The sequence below is a fragment of the Anser cygnoides genome, chromosome 22 (assembly GCF_040182565.1).
Source record: "Anser cygnoides isolate HZ-2024a breed goose chromosome 22, Taihu_goose_T2T_genome, whole genome shotgun sequence".
In the NCBI taxonomy this organism is placed as follows: domain Eukaryota; kingdom Metazoa; phylum Chordata; class Aves; order Anseriformes; family Anatidae; genus Anser; species Anser cygnoides.
The window spans coordinates 5,027,404-5,052,994 of NC_089894.1; the positions used below are offsets into that span (position 1 = coordinate 5,027,404).

The following is a 25,591-nucleotide window of genomic DNA, read 5'->3' on the forward strand; positions in this document are numbered from 1 at the left end:
ATTCAGAGGCTGGGGGAGCCTCCAGCGGGGCTAACCAGCTCTGGTGGCTGATCCATGGAAGAAAGGGGCTTCTTCAGAGCATTTGCCAGGCTCCTGCCAAGCCCTCTTTTCCTCCCCTGCCCACAGAGGAAGACAACGGTGACCACCCTATGAGTCCCCCCTGACCCCAACACCAGCTCTCACAGCCCCGGCCAGCCCCAGGTCAGAGTTAAGGGGATTTTGATGCTTTCTTTGGATTTTCCTGTGCCTTGCTTGCATTGCTAACGCTGGAAGGTTTCTTCCATCACCTCTGGGGCTGAGGCTGGTGGACGGGTTGGGAAACGGGGCCGAATGGCAGCGTCAGGCAGAAGGTGGCTGGGAGTTTGGTGACCACATCTGGGCTGTCCTGACAGCACGGCCACCTGGAGATGCAGGGATGCATTTAGATTTTACACACAAGTACATGCTGAAGAGTAGCAGAGGAGGGTGTTTGCACCAGTGGGACAATCCAAAGCTTTGGCTCCCAAATTGTGGTCCTGCTGCTGCATTGTCTGTGTGCTCCTAAGGTTAACGGGAGCAGTCAGTGACAGGACTACACGAATCTCACTCTGCATCAGGGCTAGCCCACCAACATCCTGTGGGATCCCTGGAGAAGGTGCTCAGCAAGCACTGATTAATTACAAGCCATGCTCTAATCCCACTCCTGCATCTGGGAATGGCAGAGAGCTGCTCAGGATTTACATCCCCATACATCAGAGCAGCAGCTCCTCCGGGATCCAGGATCGCTTTCGCACCACAGAAGCGGACCCAGCAGGAATATTGTTGGGGCAACAAAACTCAAATCACTTCCATCTCACACCCACAGACAGAGCTGCAATTCCATCACAGAACAAAGGTCAGGAGTCCTCCTCCTCTCACATAATTTAGTTTTGACAGCTCATCAGGATCAGAGGAGATGGAGATTTCAACTCAGGGTCTGAAATCTTGCTTTGCAAGACGTGTTCGGTGCATCCCTGTGTTTTGGTACTGTGCAAGTATTTAACGCCAGCCCAAAATACGTAGTTCCTGACAAATGTATTTGTTAGTGGAAGCAGATACTTCCCTGTGAAAACAATATACGGTAGTTTCTGCTTTAAATAACTGTCTTTATTTAAAGTTCAACTGGAAGGTGAGATGACTATATTTAAACTCTAGAACTGGGATTGAAATACCTGAGCTCTGCACACAGGGGAAAAGAAAATGAAGACAACACCAAATTCTTTTGAAACAGGTTCCTTTTTTTCTTTTTCCTGAATGTTCACCAGTTTTCAAAAAAAAAAAAAAACTACAAAAACCTCAAGGACTGTAACAATATAGCACTTGGAAAAAAAAAAAAAAAAAAGGGTTGTTATGTACAAAAACAAGCATGCTTTTGTTTTGGGTTTGGGGTGGGTTTTTTTGTATTTATCTGGGTTTCTTTTCTTCTTTCAGTGTTGTGAAAAAAGACAGTACCAGTTTATTTAACAGGACAGTTCAAAAAAATAAGGAAGAACATGCTCTCCTCGTTACAAAACTGCCAGACAGTGCATGCTCGATGTCCGAAACACAAACAGACCGACGCATTTTGTAGCATGCAGACTTTGTTGTATGACCCACCCAGCCCTTCCCTGCCCCTGCCCCATGGCCAACGATGTGGTCCGTGCTACAAATTTCACTTCCCCATTACTTTGCTTTCTTTTTGTAGTGAGTAGTTTGCTTTTTACACTTTTTTTTTTTTTAGCCCTAAATCCCAAGTAGCGGTATCCAAGGTAACAGCAGAAAAAGAGTCCAAATCTGCGCATTATCACTGTTTCTGCAAGTTTCATGCAAAACTTAAGCCATTTCTGCATGCAACGCGAGGCTGGTCAATTATTGTGCGTGATACAGCGCCGGGGAGATCGCCCCCTTCACCACAACAGTTCCTTCACTGGGAAGAAGAGATTTGCTTCCCCATGGACACAAACACATTAAAAGCCATCGTCCCCCTTCCTGCTCCCCCCAGCTGCCCCAAACACACGGGAATCTGCATCTCAGCACCAGGTCCACTCCGTTCACTTGCCTACAGGTGCCTGGTGGCTTCAGTAAAGCCCCATGATCGCAGCTCCCACGTCCTTGGAAGGTCTCCGGTCCTTCACCAGAAAGTTAATCATGCTCTCTGACTTGATGAGCAAGTTGCAGCCCAAAAAGAAGATGCCAAACACCACAGTCAAGGAGAGGACGCAGAGGACGGCGATCTGCACCACCCGCGTGATGTACAGGCTCCTCTCGTCCGGCGCGAGGACCAAGGAGCCGCCGTCAGTCGCCAGCACTGAGCCGGTCCCATTGCAGCAGGCCAGGAGCATCCCCAAGCCCTGGGTCCTGTTGGGGTAAGCTCCTTGCTCGAGGAGAGTCTGGTTGAAGAAGGATCCATTCATGGTCCGTGCGCGGTCCCAAATCTCCGAGGGAGGCAGGAGGGAAGCGTGCCGTCCCCCTGCCCACCCTCACATCCCGGCGGGCTCCGTGCCCCCTCCTGCCTTCCTCCTCCCGACGCCTGGGGTGGACGGGAAGCCAATTTGTGCAGCTCGCCACCGGCTCCCTCCTGGCACGAGCAGCTCAGCACAAGTCCCCGAGCAAGCAGAGTGAGAGGCAGAGGAAAGGCAAAGGGCACGCGGAGGAGAGGAAGGCAGCCGAAGGTGGCCACATGCCCCCTGCCCTCGCTGCCACCCCAAGGCGCGGGTGCTGGGGACCTCCCGGCAGGAGCACAGTGCCAATGCCTGCCGGCTGGGAGCTCCACAGATGCAAGTTCCCAGCTAAAAGTCTTCCCCGTGTTCAAAGACAAACCAGCAACTCCACCCCCTTGCAGCCTCCCCCCAGGACCGCCTTCCCCCCCCCTCCACGCTCACCCAGGCTGCCCACCCCTTCCCCACGCGGGTGCAGCCCCTCGCCCCGCTCTGGGTGCCCGCACCCACCCCAGTGCTACCCCTGGGTGGGGGCTGACCCCTAGGCTCCTGCCCCTAACGCATCCTCGCCCCCAGCCCCTCCACCTGCTCCCCACCCCACCAGGTGCCAGCCCCAGGTGGGTGGCAGGTCCCTTGTCCCCCCCCCCTCGCACCCTCCCCGCAGCCTCGGATCCCTGCTGCTCTCTCCACTCCCCGCTCGCTGCTCTGTGCCACCCACTCCTTCCTTAGGAGCAGCGCTGGCCCAATCCTGCCCAGTCCACCCCCAGCTCTGCTCAGCACTGCCTGTCCTATGGCAGGGCCGGATCCGTCCCTCTCTCAGCATCCTCTGCCTGGGGGGGGTTGTCCCCAGGGCACGTTTTTCTCCCTCTCCTCTTGCTCCTTCATCCCCTTCAAAGGGGAGCACAGGGGTGCTGCACCCTGATCCCTGTCCCCAGCTCAGGGTCCTACACCCACGGGCCAGCCGGCACCGTGCATGGGTCCAGATGCATCTGGGTGGTGCAGAACAAGAGCTTGCCGTGATGTGGGGACCTTGTTCTGATTTATCTGTGTACGTCTTGGCTCGCTTTCCCTGTGCAGCCCCCAGAGGGGATTTTAATAAACCCAAATGAGAATTGACAAATTGCAGCTAAAGGCAGGAGCGGGAGGCCAGCTGGCTGCGGGTGAAGGGTGGCTCGGTGGGAAGCGTGTCAACTGATTTTTCTTTTACACAGCCGGGAGCTGAGTGCCTCTTTTGCTTTTGTGACATTTAAGGGCCCAAAAGCAGCTAGGTTTGGGTTTTACTTGTTGCTTTTTCCTCCTTGTTTCACACACGGTATTGCTGTCCCAGCAGGGCAGCCTGCAGCACTGGGGGGAGCAGAAAGCCCATCGGGACAGGGACCCATCGGGACAGGGACCCATCGGGACAGGGACCCATCGCGCTTAACCCCAGGCCCAGGAAAAATCCCCAGTGGAGACCAGAGCATCCCGGTGGCAGCTCTTCTCCCCGCTGCCTCCAGACCAGAGGAGTTTCTGCTCCCTCTGCTGGCTCCAGCTCCAGCTCCAGCCTCTCCTCTGTGCCAGACCCGGCTGCTGCAGCCGTGGCACCGGGGTCACAGCCACCAGCTGCGGTGCCAGAGAAGCTGGGGATATGGGGTCACTCGGCTCTTGGACACTCCCTTGGCTGCTCCTTGCCTTGATCTCACGACGGGCTTCATGGCACAGAGCCTCCACGATTTATTCCCCCAGGGCCAGTTTTTGTGCAGCTCTCCAGGGATGAGAGCCCAAACTCTGCTCGGTGCACCCTGCCCTACACGCGCCCCACGTCACCATCACAGTGATGCTTGCAGGGCAAGCAGCACCTTCCTGCAGTCAGCCAGGAAAACGGGTCCATCCTCGTCCTCGGGCAGGGTGAGAGCCCAGGAGGGCACAGGAAGTCAAGCGTTTCATTTTGTGGCTTTTCCCTTCTTTTTCAAAGTTTTTTTTTGGCATCAAAGGCAAGCAAGGCAGCAAGGGCTGCAGTGCCCCCCCCTGCTGTGAGCGTCCCAGCTCTGCTGGCTCTGGGGTTGCTGACACGTGGGGCTGCGTCCCTTCGGAGCTGGCAGCACTTGCAGGTTCAGGCAAGCAGCTGCTTGGCAGGATGAGGCCCCAGTGAAGAGGACTTGTGGGACCGACAATTCACTCAGTCAAACCTTTGAGACAAACCCATCCATGAAGCTTCAAACCTGTTCGTGGGCTGGTCCGGTGCAACGCACGGGGACAGGCTGGCCAGAAAGCCACGCACAAGGGGGAAAAGACACGCCAGTGGCATTTCCAGGCAGGGACAGGAGGACATATGCAGGGAAAGCAGGAATTTGGGTGCCCCAAAGCTGGCTTATGGGGTCAGCAGGCTGAGATGGCTGCGGGAGCCGGAGCAGGGCAAGATCGAGAGCCCTCCGAAAGCAGCTTTGGGGTGTTAGTTATTTATTTTTCCAGCCAAGAAGCAGCACTTTTTCAACACTGCGTGAGGGTCGATGGGCTTCTCTTTACCAAATCCACGTTGAAAAGTCGGGGGGGAGAAGCCGGGAGGAAAATGAACCCCCCCCCGAGCAGAGCCCAGGCAGCCGCGGGAGGGCAGCAGCGCCCGCAGGGAAGGTGGCGGCGAGTGGAGGAAGCAAAAACGGACCGAAACTTCTTTTACAGCCGAGAGAAATCCCCGGCTCCCGAAGCAGGGCCCTCAGCCCCATCTCACCTCGTCTCTGAGGGTCCGGGCAGATGCAGTGATCCCCATTTCTCCCCGCACAGCACCCTGTGCTCCGCACAAGCTCCTTTTCTGCTTTCTGCCCCCGCGATTACCCCGACCCCAGCTTTTGCCATTGCTGGCCCCAGCCCCCGGCACCCGGCGGGGGGAGCAGCCCTTCCCTCCCTTTGGCACCCCAGCCCGTATTTGTGTGCCTCAGTTTCCCCATTCCCCGAGTCGGACCCTGGGGAAGGAGAGGTTTTTAAAACCCCTTTGGGAGGCATTTCTTCGGGTATTTCAGCAGGGAAGATTCCCTGCGCAAATCTGACTCCTTGCTCGGTGCAGCGGCAATTTATGAGGATGTGGGTGAGAAAAACAGCACAAGAGAGAAGAAAATCGGGTCCAGATCATCCAACCCCAATCTGAACTTCCCTCCCTTTGTGATGTCTGGGTTTGTACCCAAGCTCCTGCTGGTCCTGCTGGGTCCAAGTCTTTGCTCCTTGTGGGTCTCCCCCCCTGTTCCAGCGGGGATGTCCCCACCTGCAGTGCCCTGGGGAGGGTCCCTGAGAGCCCCCACTTTCATTTCACTATGCTTTTGCTGTATTTCCCCTTAAATCCTTGAGCTCTGAGGCAGCTCAGCCTCGGCAGGTTTAAAAGCCAGGCTGCCTTTCATGCAAGAGTTAATAAAACGAGGGTGTGAGCAGGATTTTGCAAGGAATTAAACCCCGGCAAAAGAGCCTATGGGAAAGAGCCTGTTCGTGTGGGTCTCCGGTGCCCTGTACTTTATTCCTGGGTTCATCGGGTCCTTGGGTGAGCTGCGAAAGGGAAAAAGGGTGAGGAGCTCCGGGCAGGATGGGGGGGGGCCACTCCCTGACTCAAATTTGAGTGACGAGCCAGCGCAGTTTCCTCCGGCCGGCCCCGCTCCGCATGTGTGTCACACACCCAGGCTCATGATTCATCTTCTGGACGGCTCATAACCCGGAGGTTTTGCCCCTGAGCCGCTCTCCATCGCTCACGGCGGGGCTGGTCCCGACACCCCCCGGCACCCCGGGGCTCGGAGGAGAAGATGGGGAAGCTCTGCGTCGCCCTCGGCATCCTCGTGCTCTGCGCTGCTGGCAGCTGGGGTAGGTTCTTACAGCCCCTAAAGCCGTGATTGTCCTAATATTGCACTTAGCGCTTAGGTTGCCTGCTATTTCCCCAAATCCCCGAGCTTTCTGCATTCACACAGTCCTGGAAATACGGCTGGAAGGGGAAGCTGGCAGAGCACTGCCTCGGTTCCCAAACACAAAGCATCGCTCGAGCTGGCTGTGCCGGGGCTGGGTCGGGGCCAAGAGGGTTTCTCCGAGATGCCACGGGGTCAAGGTGCTGCAGCTCCGTGCCTTATTCTCACCTCGGTAACCTTATCTCGACCACCTACCCACCGCTGGGCTGCGGTACTGGTTTGTAATGGGAGCACTGGGGTGGGACTTGGACTCTGTCCTCTGTAAACAGGCAGTAAGGGGAGTTTATGGGGCAGGCATCGCCATACCCATCTCATTTTAAGGGCATGGGGTGTGTTTAAGTCAGCATTAGTACCTTGTGTCATTTTTTTCTCCTATTATTTTGGTGCTTTTCTTTAAAAACCCCGATTTCTGGCATCAGGTGAGTTCAGGACAAAAGCGGCTCACTTTTTTAAAAACTTCTCAGTGCCTTGTGGAAGAGCAGCCCAGCGAAGGGACTCTTCTCCCCAGGTGTGGTTTCCGGGGCTCAAAGCTAGCAGAAAACAAACCCTGCAGCCACAAACCGGTGCAGTGTTTTTCAGCTGCTGATTTATAAATCAGTCCCATTGTTTTGGAGGCCTGACCCGAGGGGGTTTGGGGCAACATTGTTCTGGCTAAAGAATGCCAGATTTCTGTGCATTCCCACGACCAGCCTGAGCAGGAATGCAGAGTAACCCCTGAAAGAGTTTTGGGTTTGTAAGTTTGCTCTTTGGGGCTGCGTAGATGATTTCTCTGGTAATCAGCTCAGGGCATCCCCTCCCCAGGAAGATGCTGGTAGATAGGGAGGGGTTCAGAGAAAAGATGCAGCCCCAGGATGGCGTGGGCAGGACAGCAGACAAAAAAAAAGCCCAAATCCATATTGCTTAGACAAGCAGAAAGCTCACAGAAGACGCAAAAATGGTTTGTAGCTTTATCAAGTTTGTTAAAGTCTCCTTATGAAGTTTTCTGCGTGCGTGTATTAGCAGGAAAAAAAAAAAAAAAGACAAGACCCACCAAGGCATGCGGCTGGCTCACGCACTGCATGGAGGTGACTTGGAGCGCGGGCTGAGCACTGAGTAATTTTCCCCAGACCAGGGAAGGATGATGCTCAGTCACAGCCGTCTGGGGCATTTTGGGTTCAGCACGCGATGTGCATCACCTCCAGTGCCTGGCTGCAGCGCTGCCACCCCAAACGGGGCTCCCTGTGCCACCCAGGTTAGCTGCTGGTATTTCACGTGCTGGGATTTCTTCTTATTTCAAAGCCTCAGTCATTAGGATCAGATTGTTGAATGAGACCAGCTGGTTTTGTAGTAAAAAAAAATAAATGCAGCTTTTGTACTTTGGTTTATTAGTTTTTATGGCTGGAAAAAAAAATACACATATAAAATACATGGAGTTTATTAGTTTAGTCTGTGCTAGAATCCTGTTAACCAGCTCGCAGCCAGGCAGCATCCTGCGCACCGAGGGCCAGAACCAGTGCATCTGAGCTTCAGCATCCTCTGCTCTCCTCGTCCTGCGGTTTTGTGCCCACATCACCACAGCATCCCCCTCCCCACCTGCCTCCAGCAAAGCCCCCAGCACCTCACCCTGCATCCAGCCGTGCAAACGGTGCTGGAGATGCCAAAAAAGAGGCATCTGCGGGGTGAGGGGGTGAGGCTGGCCACCACCAGCTGCGTGTTTGCATGGCGATAACAGCCCTGCCTTAATCACAGCTGGCGCCCGGGGGATTTCAGCTCCTTCCCATGGGATGGAGAGCCCTGCTCCATCCAGCCATGAGTTAAACACAGCCAAGAACAGCTCTGTGTGGTGCTACGGGATGGGGAAAGGTCCCACGTCCCCGGACACGCATCTTGGTCATGTGGCAGTGGGGCAGGACGGCCCCATTCATGGTCCTAAGTGCCAAGATCAGGCAGAAAATTGGCTCATCAGGGCTCCCCTGGGGCCTGCAGTTCTGGAAGCTGTTCCCGTCTTTGGGCACATGGCCCTGAGAGTTTAATCCCAAGTGCCTGGAGCTGCCAGGCTGGTGCCTGCCAAGCCATCGGCACGGGGCTGAGCCTCCTGCACCAGAGACCAACCTGTCGCTCTTTTAGGGCCATGCTGAATTTAAAGTCTCCCATCCTTTTATGCTGCAGCCAGGTATTTTGGTGTAGGGAGAGAGCTCTGGGAGTGGACGCAACCCCAAAGCTGAACAAGCACGAAATGCTGCATGCCCACGTGCCTGAGCCTTGCGGCATTTGCTGTGTCCCAGCATCGGTCCCATGCCCGGATCCACCGGTGCCACCACCCCATACTGGTGCCCACCTCCATGAGCCCCGGCACGCTGCGTGCCAGCAGGCACAGCCACACCGAGCTGCAGCCTTGGCTCTGCCCAAGGACCCGATGCCATCGTTTCGCTGTTTCCTCTTTCTGTTCTGTGTTGCATTTCCTCCCGCTGCTGCAGCAAACACCTCTTTTTTTCTGCCTGCGGCTGCAAGAGGGGACCCCGGCCAGGGAAGGTGGGGACAGAGGAGCCCCCAATTGCTCCGTGCTGGCACCCCCAGTTCCCAGGGCTGCGGCTGGGGGACACAGAGCACCCCCAGGGACCGGTTGCCTGCAGATGCTGAAGCTCTGACAAGGTGCTGCAGGAGGGAGGAACAGCCCAGGGCAATGCCACCACAGCCGTGTCCCAGCCGCTCACCGCAGCAGCCGTTGGGACCGCAGAGCTGCACGGTTCCTACCTCTGCCCTTCCTGCCCCAGCAGACATTTCTGCTGCCCCGAAGCCCCTGAGGGTTTTTTGGGGGGCCCCTTGATAGGACACGCTGGCTGGTCTCTGACCAAGGCGTGCACCTCCCGAAATCCTCACTGCCACTTCCACTGGTGGAGCCCCGGTTTCCCCCCTGGGGCATCATCACAGTTGGCTGCCAGCATGTTTTGGGACACGTGCCACTTCCCTCCCCTCCTCTCCCCATGTTTTAACCCAAGCTGAGGCCAGCGGCTGATTCAACATCTGCAAAAAAAGGCACCGACCGCTCGGCCTGGGGGTGGGAAGAGGCGCTGAGCTGGGGGGGCTCACCCCTTCCCCTCCCCGCTGCCCCAAAATGCCCACAGAGAGGCACGAGGGGCGATGTCCCCCGGGGCTGCAGGGACAGGGGACGCTTTAAGGAGCTGGCATCAGGCTGGCAGGTGGGAAATGTCAGCAGCGGCAGCAGGATGGAGCCCAGCTGGTGCCGGCCTGGGGGAGGCGGCTATAAAAGAGGCAGGGAGGCAGCAGCAGGGTTTGGGGGCTGCAAAAAGGGTTAGGGCAGAGTCTGGGCAGGATGGAGACGAGGCTCTGCCTGCCGGTGAGCTGGCTGAGCACCTGGGGGGGCTGTTTGGTGGCCCCACAGGTGGTGACAGCTTTCTGTTCGCTGTTCCAGGGGGTAACATCTGCACCACTCGAGGGGTGAACTCCTGCAAGCAGTGCCTGGCCGTGAGCCCCCTCTGCGCCTGGTGCTCCGCGAAGGTGAGTGCCGGGGGCCCAGCAGGGCTGGAGCACGGGAGGGGGCTTCGGGCTGTGGGGTGGGTGCTGTGTCTCTGGTCCCACCGTGTCGGAACACATTCCTCGGTGGCATCTGACAGCGACCGCAGCCCTGGCAGTGACCACAGCCATGTGCATCACGGCCCTTGGTCTGGATTCCTGCCTCGCTTTCAAAACCTGCCCCTTATCTGGGTGCCTCAGTGGGAAACGTGTCGAGCGGGCTTGGAAATGCAGAAGTTTTCCCTGCAAGTTCCCTTTGTCTCTCAAAAGCTATACATTTGAAAACCTGGTTTCCTTTTGGTTTGCTTCTCAAAAACCTATTGTGAAGCTCAAATTCTAAAAAGAATCTAATTCCTGGAAGGGCTGGGAAGGGAAGGGGGTCTGGAGATAGGAAGCAAATGCTGATTAGAAGCTAGGGTTTGGGGTTTGATTCATTGGAAAAGGGTGAGTGGGTGTGGGAAGGCAAGGTGACTGGGTTTGGTTACAGAGCTAAAGAGGATGTCAGCGCTGAGCTGCGGCTCTGAAATCCCCCTATCTGGGTGGGTGAGATGCTGGAAGGTCTGCAACGATACCCTCCAAAAATGCTGCCCTTAGGGTTGGCCCATCGGGAATGTAAGGGGGAAAGTTCCCAACGCTGATGGGATCTGGTGAGCTGCAGCCCCAGGGCAGGGAGAGATGGGGAGAGGTGATTAAAAACTCCAGGGCTTGGGTGAGCCATTGCCTTAACAATGTGCTTCTGTGGCTTGCAAGGAGTTCCCCTTCCCTAGAAAACACTAAGAAAAGGCTTCTCTTGCCTTCTGCTACTGTGAAATCCTCCTTCAAGAGTGGTGGCAGTGCCCACAGGGATGGAGAAAAGACCTAGGGAAACTGATCCAGGCTGGGAGCACTGTCCGGCAGCGCTCTATGCCAGGCACCCGCTGTGTACCCCGACCACCTGCAGGTCCCATCAGCTCCCAGGGGATCTCGCAGCATCATCCCATGCAGGATGCATAAAGGTCTTGTGTGGATGAGCCCTGACTTATCTCCTGCAAGAAGCAGCCGAACTTTGCAGCGCGATAAGGACTTGACCATCCGTCCGCTCCTTCCCAGCCCGGGCTGGTGTCTTGACGCGGCAGGGGCTGCGAGCTTGGGTGTTTTTTTTTTTTCCCCAGATCAGCAAAAGTTTCCAAAAAAGGAAATATTTCCAGCACTGCTCAGGGCTGTGCTCATGGACAGACGTGACAAGCAGCAAGGGAGCCGTCCCACTGCCAGCAGCCAGCCGCCGGAGAGCCGCGCTGCGCAAACTACTCAGCAACTCTGCCTCCAACATCTGGGCCACATTGTCTTAATTTAGCAAATGAGTTTTTTTTTCTGTGGGTTTGTTTAATATCCCCGGGGCGGGGGAGGTCTCTGATCTTACCCCCCTCCTTCGTTAAAGGGACAGGGCTGCCCTTATCTGTGCTCCTTTCCCACCCGTGCTGGCTCCCAGAGGAGTCTGGGGTTATCAGTTGCTGCTGCTCCTTCCTGGCTTTGAGCAAGAAAGAAATTTTATTGCTCTTTCTTGTGACCACTGACTCCACTGAGCACTGAAGCAGAGGAGAGTTGAGTTATCTTTATTTTTCAGAAACCCTGACCACTGTTACCAGCTAATAGATGTGCCTGTCCACTTGTTTGTCCTTTTGGGAAAAGCCAGCTGAGACGTGGCTCTAAAATCACCCTGAGGAGCATCATGGCAGAGTTTTTCAGGGTCTCACCCACCCCAAATGTCACCTGCTCCACTTCCCAGAGAGGAAAATAGAGGCAAGGCTGGACCAGGGTTTAGTTTAGAGAAGCTCTGGAGGGTTTTAGCTTAATGTGCAGAGGCATCTGTGCCTTGGGTCCTCCCGTGAGCTCTCCTGCAGAGAAGCTGTTGCTGTGTGTGGTTGCCTGTGAGATGAAAATGGAGATGCCCTGGGGATCCTGCAGCCTCCCAGCCACAGCAGTGATGGAGATGTGGGATGGAGCTGGCTCTGACAGCACCCTGCCCAATCCTTACCCCTGTCCCAAAGATCTTGAGCAGATACCTCCTGTAGCAGGCTCACAGAACTGCAGAGAATGAGAGAACCTGAGAGGTTGGAGGGCACCTCTGGAGGCCAGATGGGCCAGAACCTGTGCGGGCAGGACCACCTGGTGTGGGCTGCCAGGAGGGGAGATGGGGCTGGGGAGCATCTTCCAGGGCTGCAGGAGGGCTCGTGGCAGAGGACGTGGGACCACGTGCCCCCACCAGCGAGCCTGGGCTGCTTCCGAGTCGGTTTTACAAGTCCTGAGTCAATCGTGTTGAGGCTTTCAAGGAAAGGGGAAGGATGTGGCCCAGAGGTGAAATAGCTTCTCCGTGGGAATCTCTCAGTAGAAATGATGCTGCTGATTGTGCAAGGAGCTGCGTGTCCTTTGGGAGCCCACCAGCACCTCAGGGTATCGCCCAGGAGCCCGGTCTCAGGGTTGAAAACCTTTCTGCCCGGCCCTGCCTCTCACCCTCATCCTTCCAGTGCTTTCCCTGCCAAGGACAGGAACGGGTGTATAATTACCGATGGGCTTGGGAATGATCCAGGCACCTCGCCCAGCTATGGGGGGCCGCAGGGGGAGGTTCAGTGGCCTCAAGACCTTGGTGATCTGCGGTGGGAAGCCCCACGGGATGAGGTAGCAAGCTGGGTGGGTGCACGGAGCTCGTGTAGACATAAAACATGTCCTCTTCCCCAGCAGCGTGCTGCCTGGGCAGGAGTGGGAGGCCACAGGGGAGGAACACGCCTGCTGATGTATTTTCTGGCTATTGCTTGGACTGAGGGAGGAGAAAAATGCAGATAAAGGCCACTGCTGCCGGAGGGGGCCTCCTGATGCTGTTTGCACTTTTCCACTTGTTTGCTTAAAACACACAAATTAGCTCCTGGGTTCAACCCGCCTGGACCTGGGGGAGCTGATAGCCTGGGCAGGAGCATCGGTGGTGCGGGGAGGGCGAGGATCTCAATTCTCCCCTCCTGGGGCTTTGAATGGAGAAAGATTTGGGCTGGGGAGGGAGCAGGAGGGAGGAACCCCACGGAGGGGGGGCAGCGGCTGCCCTGCCGGGAACATGCAGCGGCAGATCCCAGCAGCGTTGGGCCAGGAGAGGAATTCTTCCCATATTTGTCCCGATAGGAAACTCCCCCCCCAGGAGTGCTGGGAGCCCCTCTGAACGTGCCAAGATAAGGGCAGGCAGCCGGGAACTTTCTAGGAAATCAGGGAGGGGGCCGGAGCCCCCACTGTGACTTCACACTTCTGGCTTCCTGCTTCTGACGGATTCTCGATGGCCTCTCCCGCAGCCCGGTCGCCTTTTTGCTCTTTCTTTTCCTTTTTTGGTTCCCCTTCCCCAGCTGGGCTCCAGCTGGCAGGATGCTGGGAGCTGCAGATAAGCTCGAGTGGCTCTCGGAGAGGAGCCGTGCACTGGGCTCGCCTGCTGCTCCTGGAGGGATTTCTAAGGGTGTATGTCCAGAAAACTGGGGAAAAGGTGGCTCTATTGCCAAAGCTTAGAAAAACAAACAAAAAAATCTCATATTCTGCCCATTGCTCACAGCCTGCCAAGCTTGTGTCCTGCTACACTCTCTTCTGGCACTCAGCCACCCCATGTAGAGGGGCTTTCCTTTTAGCTGTGCCAAGAAACAAACTTGTGGCTCCAGCTCCTGGATGTCAGAAGGGGTTTGGGCTTGGGCAAGCCATCCGTCATCACTCCTAACTCTGTCCCTGTCCCACAGACCATGGCACAGTCGTCCCCACGCTGCGACCTGCGTGCCAACCTCCTGCAGAATGGCTGCAGGCAGGACTTAATCGAGTTCCCCACCAGCAGCATCACCGTCCTGGAGGACCGACTGCTCAGTGACAAGGGCTCAGGGGGCTCCACCACCACCCAGATGAGACCCCAGAGAATAGAGCTGAAGCTGCGGCCGGGTAAGAGTCTGCAAAATGCTGTGGGAAAAGGAGATGTGGTGGGGACAGCTTGGAGAGCTCGAGTGATGGATGAGCCATCACCTTTTGGCCAAGGTTGTCCTAGACCCTCTGGGGACAAGGCAGGGCGGGGGCTACACCAACCCCACCAGCAGCGTCCCCAGTCGGGCTGTCTGCAGGCTGATTTCTGCTGTTCGGTCTCCTGGCTCAGTCCTGCAGGATGGGATGCGATTTCAACATCTGTGGGATTATTTTATGAAGCCACTTAAACCTTAACCACTGCTGCCTCAGTGCCACGAGGCTGACCCTTAGCTTTCCCAAGGCTTATATTAAGGGGCTTTGCTAATATATATTTATTCACATTGTACTTCCCCTGTTTGATTTCCCCTTTTGGTGTCATTCACCTGAAGTCACAAAAAGGGGTTGGGGAAACTGGAGCAAAACGGTGACATTGCCATGTCCGCAATTTCTCCACACACAGCCCAGCCCTGCCCTTGTTATTGTCAATCTGCTCACAGATGTTTCAACAGGAACAAATTTTGGTTGCTTGTGTTCATTCTGGCCTCAGGGACAGATGTCGGAGGCTGGTAGCACGTCCCTAGGCTGAGCAAAGAGCAGTTCTGATGTGAGTGACAGCGGTCAGACGTGTCCCCTTCCCCATGATAAGGGGACGTGTAGCTGCGGGGTGGCTATTGCTGTCTTTAAGTCCAAAAGCACTCATCAAGAGACAGGTACGTGTGCTGCTCCAGAGAAGATCAGTGGAGGCATGTGGTGCTCTTAGGACTTTGGAAGCAGTAGAAGAAAGCCCTGGCTTGATATCACCTCTGCTGGAACAAGAGGGCTTAGCAAGAGTTGTCTTCCCCAGCTCGTGAGGGAAGGCCAAATGCTGAAGGATGTAACCAAGGCATGTCCCACAAGCTCCAAGTTCTCGTGGTGTAGCTCAACAAGGAGGAAGAGATGTCCTCATGTCCCACCAGCTCTGAGTCCTTGTGGTTGAGCTCAATGAGGAGGAACAGATGCCCTCTGAGGAAAAAGCTGGGACTGCTGACTGCACACTGCTACCTGGCCATGCAGACAGTGGGGCATGGAGCTCTTCGGACTCTCCTGGATTTGGAAGATACTTTATCCATCCTGAAAATCTAAATCGCAGATGTACAGGTTTAGAAGGAAATAGGAAAACAGTGATTAAATGAAAGTTGATTAAAGCTTTTTTCTTGATGTTTGAGGTGTTCTGGGAAGGCTGCAGCTGTGCCCGAGTTATATATCAAAGAAGTAGTTTCAAAGAACAGGAAGAAAGAACCTTTGTCCCTTCTAGAAAGTTGAAAGAAAAGGTCAACCCTAAGTGTTTTCAGCATTAATTTTTTTCAAAGTGCAAAAGTCATTAAAACTGGCCTGTTCCCCAGAAGGTTCTAAGGAGGTTTTTGTTTCAATGGAAAACATTTCATCAAAATTTCCCAGCAGGGGCTGGGAGGAGCCAAGAAGAGCAGGAAGGAACAGGGATGGGGAGGCCCAAGGAGATGTCTGGAGGCCTCAGGAGTTCAGAAGCAGCCCGAAGCAGCTGTGCAGTCCCCTGGCTGTTCCCACAAGACCTGCTGCCCATGTGTACAGAGTTTTACTCACTCCATCCATCATGTGTTGGCCACGCTGTCAGCATAGGACAACTCTGAGCAGGAGTTCATGTCCTAGTAATGAGATGCTTGGAGAACAGGAGCTGTGGGACATTTGCCATCCTCAAGGGGTGCACAGCATATTTCACATGCATGCACCCTGCTCTTAGTGGTTTGCTCCTTGGTGTGTCTGGCTGTGATATTCTCCTCCCAGCAGCTTTAGGCCGTCTCCTTGGGTTCCTGTTGACCCTGTTGGGTCCCATTGACTTTCTCCCCAGTCCTGCGATGAGCCCCCTTCGTTTCTCCCAGGGGATGATCTCTCACTCCTCTGCCCTGCCATATTACAGATGACTCCCAGATCTTCCAAGTCCAAGTGCGTCAAGTGGAAGACTATCCTGTGGACATCTACTACCTGATGGACCTGTCCAACTCCATGAAGGACGATCTGAGGAACATCCAGAATCTGGGCACCACGCTGGCCAGCGAGATGCGCAAGCTCACCAGCAATCTGCGCATCGGTTTTGGGGCCTTTGTGGACAAGCCCATTTCCCCCTACATGTATATCTCTCCTCCAGAAGCCATCACAAACCCTTGCTATGAGTAAGTCCCAGGCTGAGGGAGGTCTGTAAGGGTTGGAAGCTAATGGGACATCACCAGACTGTGGCTGGAAATCCATGGAAATGGATTTCAGCAAGGATTTGAGTGTCTGATTTGGGGCAGGGTTTAAGCTGTGCTACACTGCATGTCCTGTTGGTATGGGGAGGAGGAGCATGTCTAAGCTTTGAAAAGATCTTATGGGAAGAAACAATTTTCCACCAGTTTTGTTCAGGGTCTAACAATCCCAGCATCACTATAATGTGATTGCTTTTTGAAAGATCCTTCACCAGCCTCATGCTCAGGGCTCTCGGGGTGGTTGGGTCCTTCCAGCATGCCCAGAAGAAGACCAGAGGGTGTGAAATGGCTGCAGGGTGAGGACGGGAGCTGGGACACCCAGGAGACTCGTGCCCTGACCACTCTCTTCCCGCAGGACTGGGGAGACGTGCTTACCCATGTTTGGCTACAAGCACGTCCTGTCTCTCACGGACGAGGTGATGCGCTTCAACGAGGAGGTGCGCAAGCAGAGCGTCTCACGGAACCGCGACGCACCTGAGGGCGGCTTCGATGCCATCATCCAGGCCACCGTGTGCGATGTAAGGGGCAAGAAGGCCGGGCTGGGGCTGGGAAAGGGTCACCAGGCCGGGCCTGGTGGGTTGGCAGAGAGCACCCCCCCCACCAGGACAGGGCCTGAGGCCTCCTGCAGTGGCGCTGCAGCAGGGCTGAGATCTGGGCAGGGCGCACATTCAGCAGGGGCATTTCTGGGCCACAGCCAAGGAGAGGGAACGGCAGGGCCCTTAGGCAGTCCTGGGAGGAGAGAGGAGCAGAGCAGATGCTTTGGGGATGGATTTGGTGACCCCATTTCAGTCCAAAAGGGACACCTTTTCCTCTGCCAGCACCTTGATTTTGCTGGAGATGGGAGGGTTCGTGTCCCTCAGTCATTAGCCACCTTGATTAACACTCTAGCAAATTAGAGCCTGTCTTTCACCTTCCCAAGCAGTCCATGCTCACCTGCCAGGCTCCCCAGCACTTCTCTGGGAGAGGGGCTGCCCGTAATTCCCCCGGTAGTGACATACTGGTCCCTATGGCCAACCCATGGTGGCAGCACGGTGCTAGTATAGGGCTGCCCTTGGTGCACGCTGCCACCCCACTGGGAGCTGCCTTTGGCCACAGGAGAAGATCGGCTGGAGAAACGACGCTTCCCACCTGCTCGTCTTCACCACGGACGCCAAGACCCACATTGCCCTGGACGGGAGGCTGGCCGGCATTGTGCAGCCCAATGATGCCCAGTGCCACATCGACAAGGACAACTTCTACTCAGCCTCCACCACGCTGGTAAATCCAAGCCCGTGTGTGGGGTCAGGGAGCCCACAGCTCCTGCTGGGGATGGGAAAGGTGGCCCGGCTGTTCTTGGAGGGCATGGTGTGGGTACCAGGGTGGTTGGGACTATGTGATTCAGGGTACAGCCTTTCCCCTTCCCCAGGACTATCCCTCTCTGGGCCTGATGACTGAGAAACTCTCGCAGAAGAACATCAACTTGATCTTCGCTGTGACGGACACAGTTGTTGGACTCTACCAGGTAATGGCTGCCGTGCAAAGCCACCTTCATGGGGGGCTGTGGGGTCCTGAGGGCACCCTTTGTGGGTGTCCATGGGTGGCTGGATGGAGCCTGGTGGCACCCATCCTCACAAGGCTGCTCAGGAAGCTCCCATGTGCCTGGGGATGGCCTGACCCAGCTGTGGTGCCTTCACCTGTCACGAGCAGACCATGTTTACGGTGGTATTTCTCCAGAACTACAGTGAGCTGATCCCAGGAACCACTGTGGGCACCTTGTCGGGAGACTCCAGCAATGTCCTGCAGCTCATAGTGGACTCCTATGGGGTGAGTGTGCAAGGCCACTACATCCTGTCCCCACGGGCAGCTCAGAGGGAGCAGCAAGGTGCAGGGGGGCTTTCTCCTCATCTTGGAAGAGCAGTCACCCTCACAGCACACAGACCTCACCCAGGGTTGCCCAAAGGAGAGCTGTGCACTGTGACAGCCCCACAGCAGCACTCTCCCTCCCCAAATAACCACCACAAGCAGCCCACGTGCACTTGGCAGCTCCCCCAGCCTCCAGCAGCCTCCCTGGACCAGCTGTGAGCATCTGCCTCCACCCACATGTGCGGGGACCCCGGGGATGGGAGCTCAGCTCAGTCCTTTCCCATCCTCAAAGGTGTTCCCTGTGGGGAATGACGTGGCCAAGCTCTAGAAAGCCTCGAGGCGCTTGGCTGCTTTCCCGTGTGTGTGGGAGCATCGCTGGGGTGTGGTGGCTGCTCGGGGTGGACCCTTGTGCAACCTGGCTGGATTTTTCCATCTTTCTTCTCTCCTTCCCCAGAAAATCCGCTCCAAGGTGGAGCTGGAGGTGCGTGACCTCCCCGAAGAGCTGTCCCTGTCCTTCAATGCCACCTGCCTCAACAACGAGGTCATCCCTGGGCTCAAGTCCTGCATGGGGCTCAAGATCGGGGACACGGTGAGGCTCCTGTCCGTGGGCTCAGCTTTTCTCCCCTCTACGTAGCAGTGTTGCCAGCTCATCCAATGGTCTGCACCAGCACTGCCTGCCTCCCCCCAGCTCCTGGGGGACACAGGCTCTTACAGGGGCATTGTGATGTGGATGGTGGAGAGGGGGCCGGCTGGGTGGGTGCAAGGCGAAAAATGCTTCCTTGAGTCTGCTGGATGCAGAGTCTGTGGTCTACCAGCCGCGGTGCGTGGGCTTTTGGGCTGATTTTGCCTGGATACTGTGGTGGGCAGTTGCACTGTCCCGTGCTAGGACAGCTTGGGAAAGCCCTAAGAGACTTTGTTGGTCCCAATTTTGGGCTGCCTAAGCTTGGGCATGGAGCAGGTGCTGAGGCCAGGCTGGAACAGGTACCCCAAGGCTGCAGGGGGGTGCCAGCACCCAGACGCACCCTTCTGCCCCCCCCCCCCAGGTGAGCTTCAGCATCGAGGCCAAGGTGCGAGGGTGCCCCCAAGAGCGCCAGAAATCCTTCACCATCAAACCCGTGGGCTTCAAGGACAGCCTGGTGGTGGTGGTGAACTTCGACTGCAGCTGCTCCTGCGAGAGCCAGGCTGAGACCAACAGCTCCTTCTGCAGCGGAGGCAACGGCAGCCTCGAGTGCGGCGTCTGCCGCTGCAACCCCGGGCGCCTGGGCTCGCTCTGTGAGTGCTCGGAGGAGGAGTACAACCCCTCGCAGCAGGACAACTGCAGCCCCCGGCCGGGCCAGCCCCACTGCAGCCAGCGCGGCGAGTGCATCTGCGGGCAGTGCGTCTGCCACAGCAGCGATTTCGGCAAGGTGACGGGCAAGTACTGCGAATGCGACGACTTCTCCTGCGTCCGCTTCAAGGGACAGATGTGCTCGGGTGAGTGGTGCGCCCGGGGGTGGTTGTTGCATGGAGTAAAGCGTCTCGGGGTATGCTAGAGAGGTATTTTTGCTGCCCAGCATCGTGGTCGAGGGAGATGCTAGCCATCTGGGGGCTCGTTGCATGCATTGTGTCATGCTTAGCCATGGATTAGTTCTGGGTGTGATGCAATGACTCCCTCTTTGGCAGCCTGTGCCCAAAAGCCTTGGCAGGGGATGGACTCAGAGGGTTAAAGGCAGACCTTGATCCTTCCTTAGGCTTGGGAGCCCTGCTGAGGTGGCTGGGGGGCTCCGAGGGAAGTGGCTCTGGGGTGCACAGGGCAGGAGCTGGCCGGGTTCCGCTTGACTCCCACCAGCCCGGCTGCATCAGAGGAATTGCTCCACAGGAGGAAACCCCAGGGTGGGGGGAGAGGGGTGGGGAGAGGCACTGGGATTTCCGAGGAGAGGATGCGCTAATTTTATCCTCCACCCTGTTCTTGAAGACTCCCTTTTGGCAAAAAGCGGTGGGGAAGAAAATCCTCCCCCCTTGCTGGTCTTACGGCGAATATTCATCTCCTGAATATTCACCTCCTCCCTGTGCTGCCAGGCTCCCAGTCCTGGCTGCTGCATTTCTCAATTTGGGGAATCTCACTTCTCCCATGCCAGGGACCAGGGAGCCCCTCTCTGTAAAAAAAATAAAAAATAAAAATAAAAATAAATCCTAGCAGCAGTCATGTCATGAGCCCCTTCCTCATCCAGAAGCCCCATCTCCAGTAAGCCCTGGAGGTCTGAGCGTGCCAGAGGAGCAAACCCCAATGCTCTTCCCCATCTCCTGGCTTCCCAGGAGATACGAGAGGGGTGGCAGCACACAGAGCCCCCAGCTGCCTCCACACCACTGGGGTTGATCATTCACCTTAACATCAGACGGGGGGGAGCTGGGATTTTTCCCTCCCAGGCAGTGACTTCCCGCGGGAGCCGGTTGCTCGTCCTTGATGCTGCCACCCAAGGCTGCTCCCGTGGCACTGCCTGTTTGCACAGCATCCCCCGTGTCAGGCAGAGTGAGGGCAAAGGTGCTGGTGGCACGCTGCCCCCGAGCCAGGCGGGCTGTTAATTAACCCCATCCGTTGGTTCCCAGCTCCGTGCCTGAGTCCTTTGCCCAGCGGGGCCAGCCCTGGCTGCGTGCCCAAGGCTGAGGAGGAAATGAGACGGGGAAAGGTTTGCCAAGCCCTTCCCGGGGGGCCACCACCCACGAAAGCCAGACTTGGCAGAAGCCCTGCCCTGTCTCTTTGCCAGTGCCCCGTCTGACCCCGCTGGCATCCGTCACGTCCCGTTTAGCCACGCTCCCCCAGCCTCCCCCTCTGTTTCCATACCTCGTCGTGCGGCGCTGTTTTCCTGTGACTCAGCGCCAGTTCCTCATTAACAGGGTTACACATTTATTTCTCACACCGGTGCCCCCGAGGCCATGGGGGCAGGGGGGACGCGGTGCCCCAGCGCTCCCCAGCCGGGAGCAGCGCTCCCACGTGCTCGGTGTTTGGGACGGGTCGGCGCGTGCCGGCACCGCGGCGTTTCCGCTGCTCGCTGTGTCTGGTGGCTGAGTCAAAAACCCAACCGTGATCCAAATAGCTGCGGGCTCTGGCAGAATCTGAGCACGTTGGGCTGTCTGACCAAGCCAGGGGAGTGCGTGGAGTTGGCTGGGCTCTTCCCAGCAGCCAGCTTTCCCGTGTGTGGCGCTGGGCTGGGAAATGACAGCAGAGGTTGGCCAGATGGCCTAACCAGATCCGAAACTAAAGGCAAGAGCCAGAGCTTGGGCAGCTCAGAGGGAGCTGATTGAGCATCTCCGGCTGCTGCCAGAGCTGAGGCAGCTCAGCCTGAAATTTGGCTATTTTTTCCTTGTTTGCATGGGATAAGAGAAGCAGAGGAGGCAGGGAGGTGAAGGATGGGGCTTGCTGGGAGCAGCAGCGCCCCACCCCAAGGACAGCGGAACAAAAATATCCCGGGTGGCTGCTCCGCCTCGCCGTGCCATGCGGAGATGGAGCTGTGGCTCTGGGTGCACAAGCATCCCATGTGGCTGATCCCCAGAGGGGATCTGTGGGGATCCACGGGGGCACCCAAGGGTCCTGATGCCCTCCTGGACATCCCCAGGCCACGGGAAGTGCAGCTGTGGGGACTGCCTGTGCGACTCGGACTGGACCGGCGACTACTGCAACTGCACAACGCGCACGGACACCTGCATGTCCAGCAACGGGCTGGTGTGCAGCGGCCACGGCTCCTGCGTCTGCGGCAAGTGCGACTGCACCCAGCCCGGCTCCTACGGGGACACCTGCGAGAAGTGCCCCACGTGCCCGGATGCCTGCACCATCAAAAAGTGAGTCCGGGGGGGCAGAGCTCAGATGGTCCCCGTCAGGGTTGGTGCCCGCAGGTGTGGTCACCGTCCCCAGATCCATTGGGTTGGGATCACGGGGAGAAAAAAGGGTGGGAGGGTGCCTCGGGGATGGTGCAGAGCAGTTCATGGCAGTTCCCCCCTTTTCCTCAGGGACTGTGTGGAGTGCAAGAAGTTCGAGCGGGGCGAGCTGGTGAAGCAGCAGTCCTGCAGCCGTCTGTGCCGCGATGAGATCGAGACAGTGCAGGAGCTGGGTAAGAGAGGAGATGGGGCGCACAGCACAGATTTCTGCCCTAAAACAAGGAAACCTGGGGCTGCGTACACCCTCCATGCACGTGTCCCTAGCACGAGGGCTCTGACAGCCTCTCAATCCTGCAGGGGACAGGGGCAAGGACGCTGTAAACTGCACCTACAAGGACGAGAACGACTGCGTGGTGCGCTTCCAGTACTTTGAGGACTCCAGCGGCAAGTCCATCCTCTACGTTATAGAGGAGCCAGGTAGGGCCCAGCTGGGGGTGCTGATTGTGCTGCTCCTGGGGGTCTGCACTAACCGTGGGGTTGGGACCCCCTTTGTATCTCCTGGCCAGGATCCAGGGGCTGGCACGGGTCACAGAGCTGCTTTGTTCCCTGCTCTGCGCACCTGGGCTGTGATTTCCTGCCTGTGTCTCACATTTCCCCACGCTGCTGGGTTGTTTCACCCCCCCGGCTGAGCTGCCAAGGAGGAGCTCGGTCTTCCCACCCCATTTCTGGCTCCAGGGGTCTCATTTTCTTGATACGCCATTAAGATCCAGCTCCTGTTGGCCACGCAGGAGCGATGCTGCCCCTGCACGGAGCAGCCCAGGGCCTCCAGCATCCTTGGGGACTGCTATCAAGCTGGGCAGGGGGCCATATGGCTGCAGAATCTTCAAAAACAGGGTCATTAAAAGAGCCATCAGCTCTAATTACAGCCACCCATCACCTCCCCAGTCCCTGCACAGGCAGCCCTGGCGGGCAGGACAGATCCTCAAAGGTGGACGCTCTCTAACGGGGGAGGATAAAGCCCTCTGGAGAGCAGGGGAGCCCCCACACCTGTAGTGAGGCACCCCAGGGTGCCAAGCCCACCCAACCACGCTCTCCTATCCCCTCAGACTGCCCGAAGGGGCCGGACATCCTGGTGGTGCTGCTCTCGGTGACGGGCGCCATCCTGCTCATCGGCCTGGCCGCCCTGCTCATCTGGAAGCTGCTCATCACCATCCACGACCGCCGGGAGTTCGCCCGCTTCGAGGAGGAGAAGGCCAGGGCCAGGTGGGACACGGTAAGTGCCGTGATGGGCAGGAGACCCCGAATTCTGCCTCCACTGGGCTGAGTGGATCCAGATCCCAGTGTTCCCAGTACAAGAGCCCAGTCCCCATTTAGGACCCACGGGGCGCAGTCCTTATGGACCGGCTCATCCGTCCCATCGCTCTCTGAAGCACAGCATGGGGTCGCAGCAGGATTTGGGATGGCACCACCGACCAGGGCACCCCTTCTCCCAGCCTGCTGAAGCCCCAGGGGCTGTGCACAGGCCAGAGCAGGTGTCCCAGGCTCTTTTCCCACCTCCAGAGTATCCTGAGCACTTCTCTCCAGCGTGATCCTCTTACTCACCACCCGCACAAGTGTTTCCACCCCGTGAGCTGGAGGAAGGTCCCTGCTGCCACGGGGTGCTGGAAGGGCTGAGGCACCCGGAGCACAAGGGGAGGGGCCAGGATGGCACCGGTGCCTGTCACCCACCTCCTGCCTCCCGGAGTGAAGGGGTGGGTGAGCTGGGGCGGCTCTTTCTGGAGGCCTCTCTGTTCCTGTGCTCTCCTCCACAACAGCTTTTCCTTGCTCTCCCCTATAAAAACCTCACGGGGAGCTGTTAAAGTCCACATCACGTAGTAGATCCAAAGCCCTGAGCAGAGCCATGGATCCCCCACCCACTGGTGCCTCAGTTTCCCCAGTTGTGAAGTGGGGTGAGTGCTGATGCCGACCACGAAGCGGTGATGCTCTTTGACTTCTTTTCCCAGGGCAACAACCCGCTATACAAAGAGGCTACATCGACCTTCACCAACATCACGTACCGCGGGAACATGTAAGGATGCCGCATCCAGAGCAGCCTGTGGGATCAGCCGGAGATCGTGGGGTCTCCTGGAGTCCAGTTTACAGAAGAGTTTGTGTGCGTGTGTGTGTCCGTGTGTAATTTAACAACCCTGCGGCTGCCTCCGGCCCCGTTCTCCGTCACCCCACTGCACTGCAGGGACACGCTTCCACAGCAAACCTCTCGTCCTTACCTCGGTGGACCGCCCCACAGGAGTTGGTGGCCCCTCCATATACTGAACAGGGAGAAATGGGACTTCCTCTGCCTGGTGAACCTGTGAACTCTTTGGTGCTCCTTGGGCCAAGCGGACTTTGGCTAGAACCCAAGGCCAAGCTGTGCTCTGCCTGCTCGGGGATGCCCTTGGGAGCTGGCCATGTGAAGTCCCGGCAGCCAGCAGCCATCGTGTTGCTTTGTGGGTTGAGGACACCACTCAAAACCTGGCAGTTCACGCGTTTCTAGTGTTGCTGTGGTCCAGGACAGTGTAAAGCAGCCCCCAGGCTGCTTGTGGCCTTCCTCCTCCCCTCCACGTGCACCCGCTCTGCACCGCCGGCCACCTCCGTGTAGCGTCAGCTGTGCTGGTCCCAGCTGCAGCCCTGGGATGGAGCTGAGCTCCCCACATCCCTGACCACTGTCCCCCTGTCCCAAAGCACGTGGACTGCATTGCCTGTATTCCATGAGCCTAGCCCAGGCTCTCTGGGGAACAAACTCTCCCCTCCCTGTGCCTTTTGGGCTGGGTCATGGTACCACGCATGGTTTTCTGTGCGGCTCAGGGTCCAAATGAGCAGGCAGCCTTCAGGCCCCATCCTGCTGCCTGTGGCTGTGTATCGCCCACCCATGGTTTGGCTCCTGTGGAAAAAATATCCTAGGCGCAGAGTGGGGCCAGGTGCTCTGGGCGCTGCCCTATCCAGACCCTGGTAGCTCAGTTCCCATCAGTTCCACCAAAAAGCAGCACCCGCCTCCTGCCCTGTGCCCACCCCAAGTCCCTAGGGCTGGTCCTGCTGGGGGTTGTGTCCCCTGCTCCCTGCCTGGCCTGTCCTCAGCAGTGGACATCAGGGATGGTGCTGGGGGGCAGCTGGGGCTGAGCCACGGAGCAGGCATAGGGTGGGCAGAGATGTGCTCCACATGCGGGTGCTTCCCAGGGTACCAAATAAAAACCTCAAACCACGAATTGTGTCGGCACGACCTAGCCTGTCTGGGGTAGGAGGGGTGGATGGGTGGGGGAACCAGCCCAGGTGGGGCTGTGGGGTCTGCAGGGGATTTTCTCTGCTCTGTTACTGCTTTTTCCTGGAGCAGGTAGCGCACCTGGGGGCACAGCATGGCCCTGGGCCTGCTGCAGGCTGGGCTTCTCTTGGCAGCCCCCTCTGTTCACTGCAAAGGAGCAAACCCCAGCAGCCCCCCTATTTCTGTAAGACTCCAAAAATCCTTCAGTGTGCATGAAAAGCCCCCGGAGGAGGGCAGCTGGGCTGAGACCACTGCAGGCCCATCCTGGGGGCAGCTGGGCTGGGGGCAAAGGTGCTAAACCTGGGAGCTGGGTGCTGCCTGAGCACCCAGCCTGGGCACCCGCTCAGCACCACGTCACGCAGGGCTGCAGGGACACCTGGTGGGCACCTTCCAAAGCAGCATTTTGGGACCGCAGAAAGTGCTGGGAAAACTCTTTGGAAGGGTGCAAGCCTGGCCTTGGAGCAAGGGTGCTGGGGCCAAGCCCTGTAGGGTCACCCCTAAGGGGTACATGGGGGGGTCCTGCTCCTG

At 57.4% G+C, this 25,591-nt stretch overlaps 2 protein-coding genes across 4 annotated transcripts; one reads left to right on the forward strand and one right to left on the reverse strand.

The window, feature by feature from the left end:
* Window positions 1-1,235: 1,235 nt before the first annotated feature.
* On the reverse strand, window positions 1,236-3,497 carry RPRML (reprimo like). Its single transcript, XM_013196764.3, has one exon. It carries the CDS (start codon window positions 2,409-2,411, stop codon window positions 2,076-2,078), a length of 336 nt encoding a protein of 111 aa, XP_013052218.1. The 5' UTR covers window positions 2,412-3,497; the 3' UTR covers window positions 1,236-2,075.
* A 2,374-nt stretch (window positions 3,498-5,871) lies between these two features.
* On the forward strand, window positions 5,872-25,010 carry ITGB3 (integrin subunit beta 3). 3 transcript variants are annotated; one of them, XM_013196803.3, is made up of 15 exons: window positions 5,872-6,254; window positions 9,765-9,850; window positions 13,606-13,798; window positions 15,750-16,002; window positions 16,430-16,592; window positions 17,170-17,331; window positions 17,480-17,575; window positions 17,788-17,877; window positions 18,371-18,505; window positions 18,960-19,389; window positions 21,510-21,732; window positions 21,901-22,001; window positions 22,126-22,245; window positions 22,875-23,041; window positions 23,772-25,010. In XM_013196803.3, exons 1-15 carry the CDS (start codon window positions 6,197-6,199, stop codon window positions 23,838-23,840), a joined length of 2,346 nt encoding a protein of 781 aa, XP_013052257.3. In that variant the 5' UTR covers window positions 5,872-6,196; the 3' UTR covers window positions 23,841-25,010. The 3 variants fall into 3 exon arrangements, with proteins under 3 accessions (XP_013052257.3, XP_013052258.2, XP_013052259.2); XM_013196804.3 differs by lacking the exon at window positions 5,872-6,254 and adding an exon at window positions 9,363-9,531; XM_013196805.3 differs by lacking the exon at window positions 5,872-6,254 and adding an exon at window positions 9,648-9,689.
* Window positions 25,011-25,591: the final 581 nt, after the last annotated feature.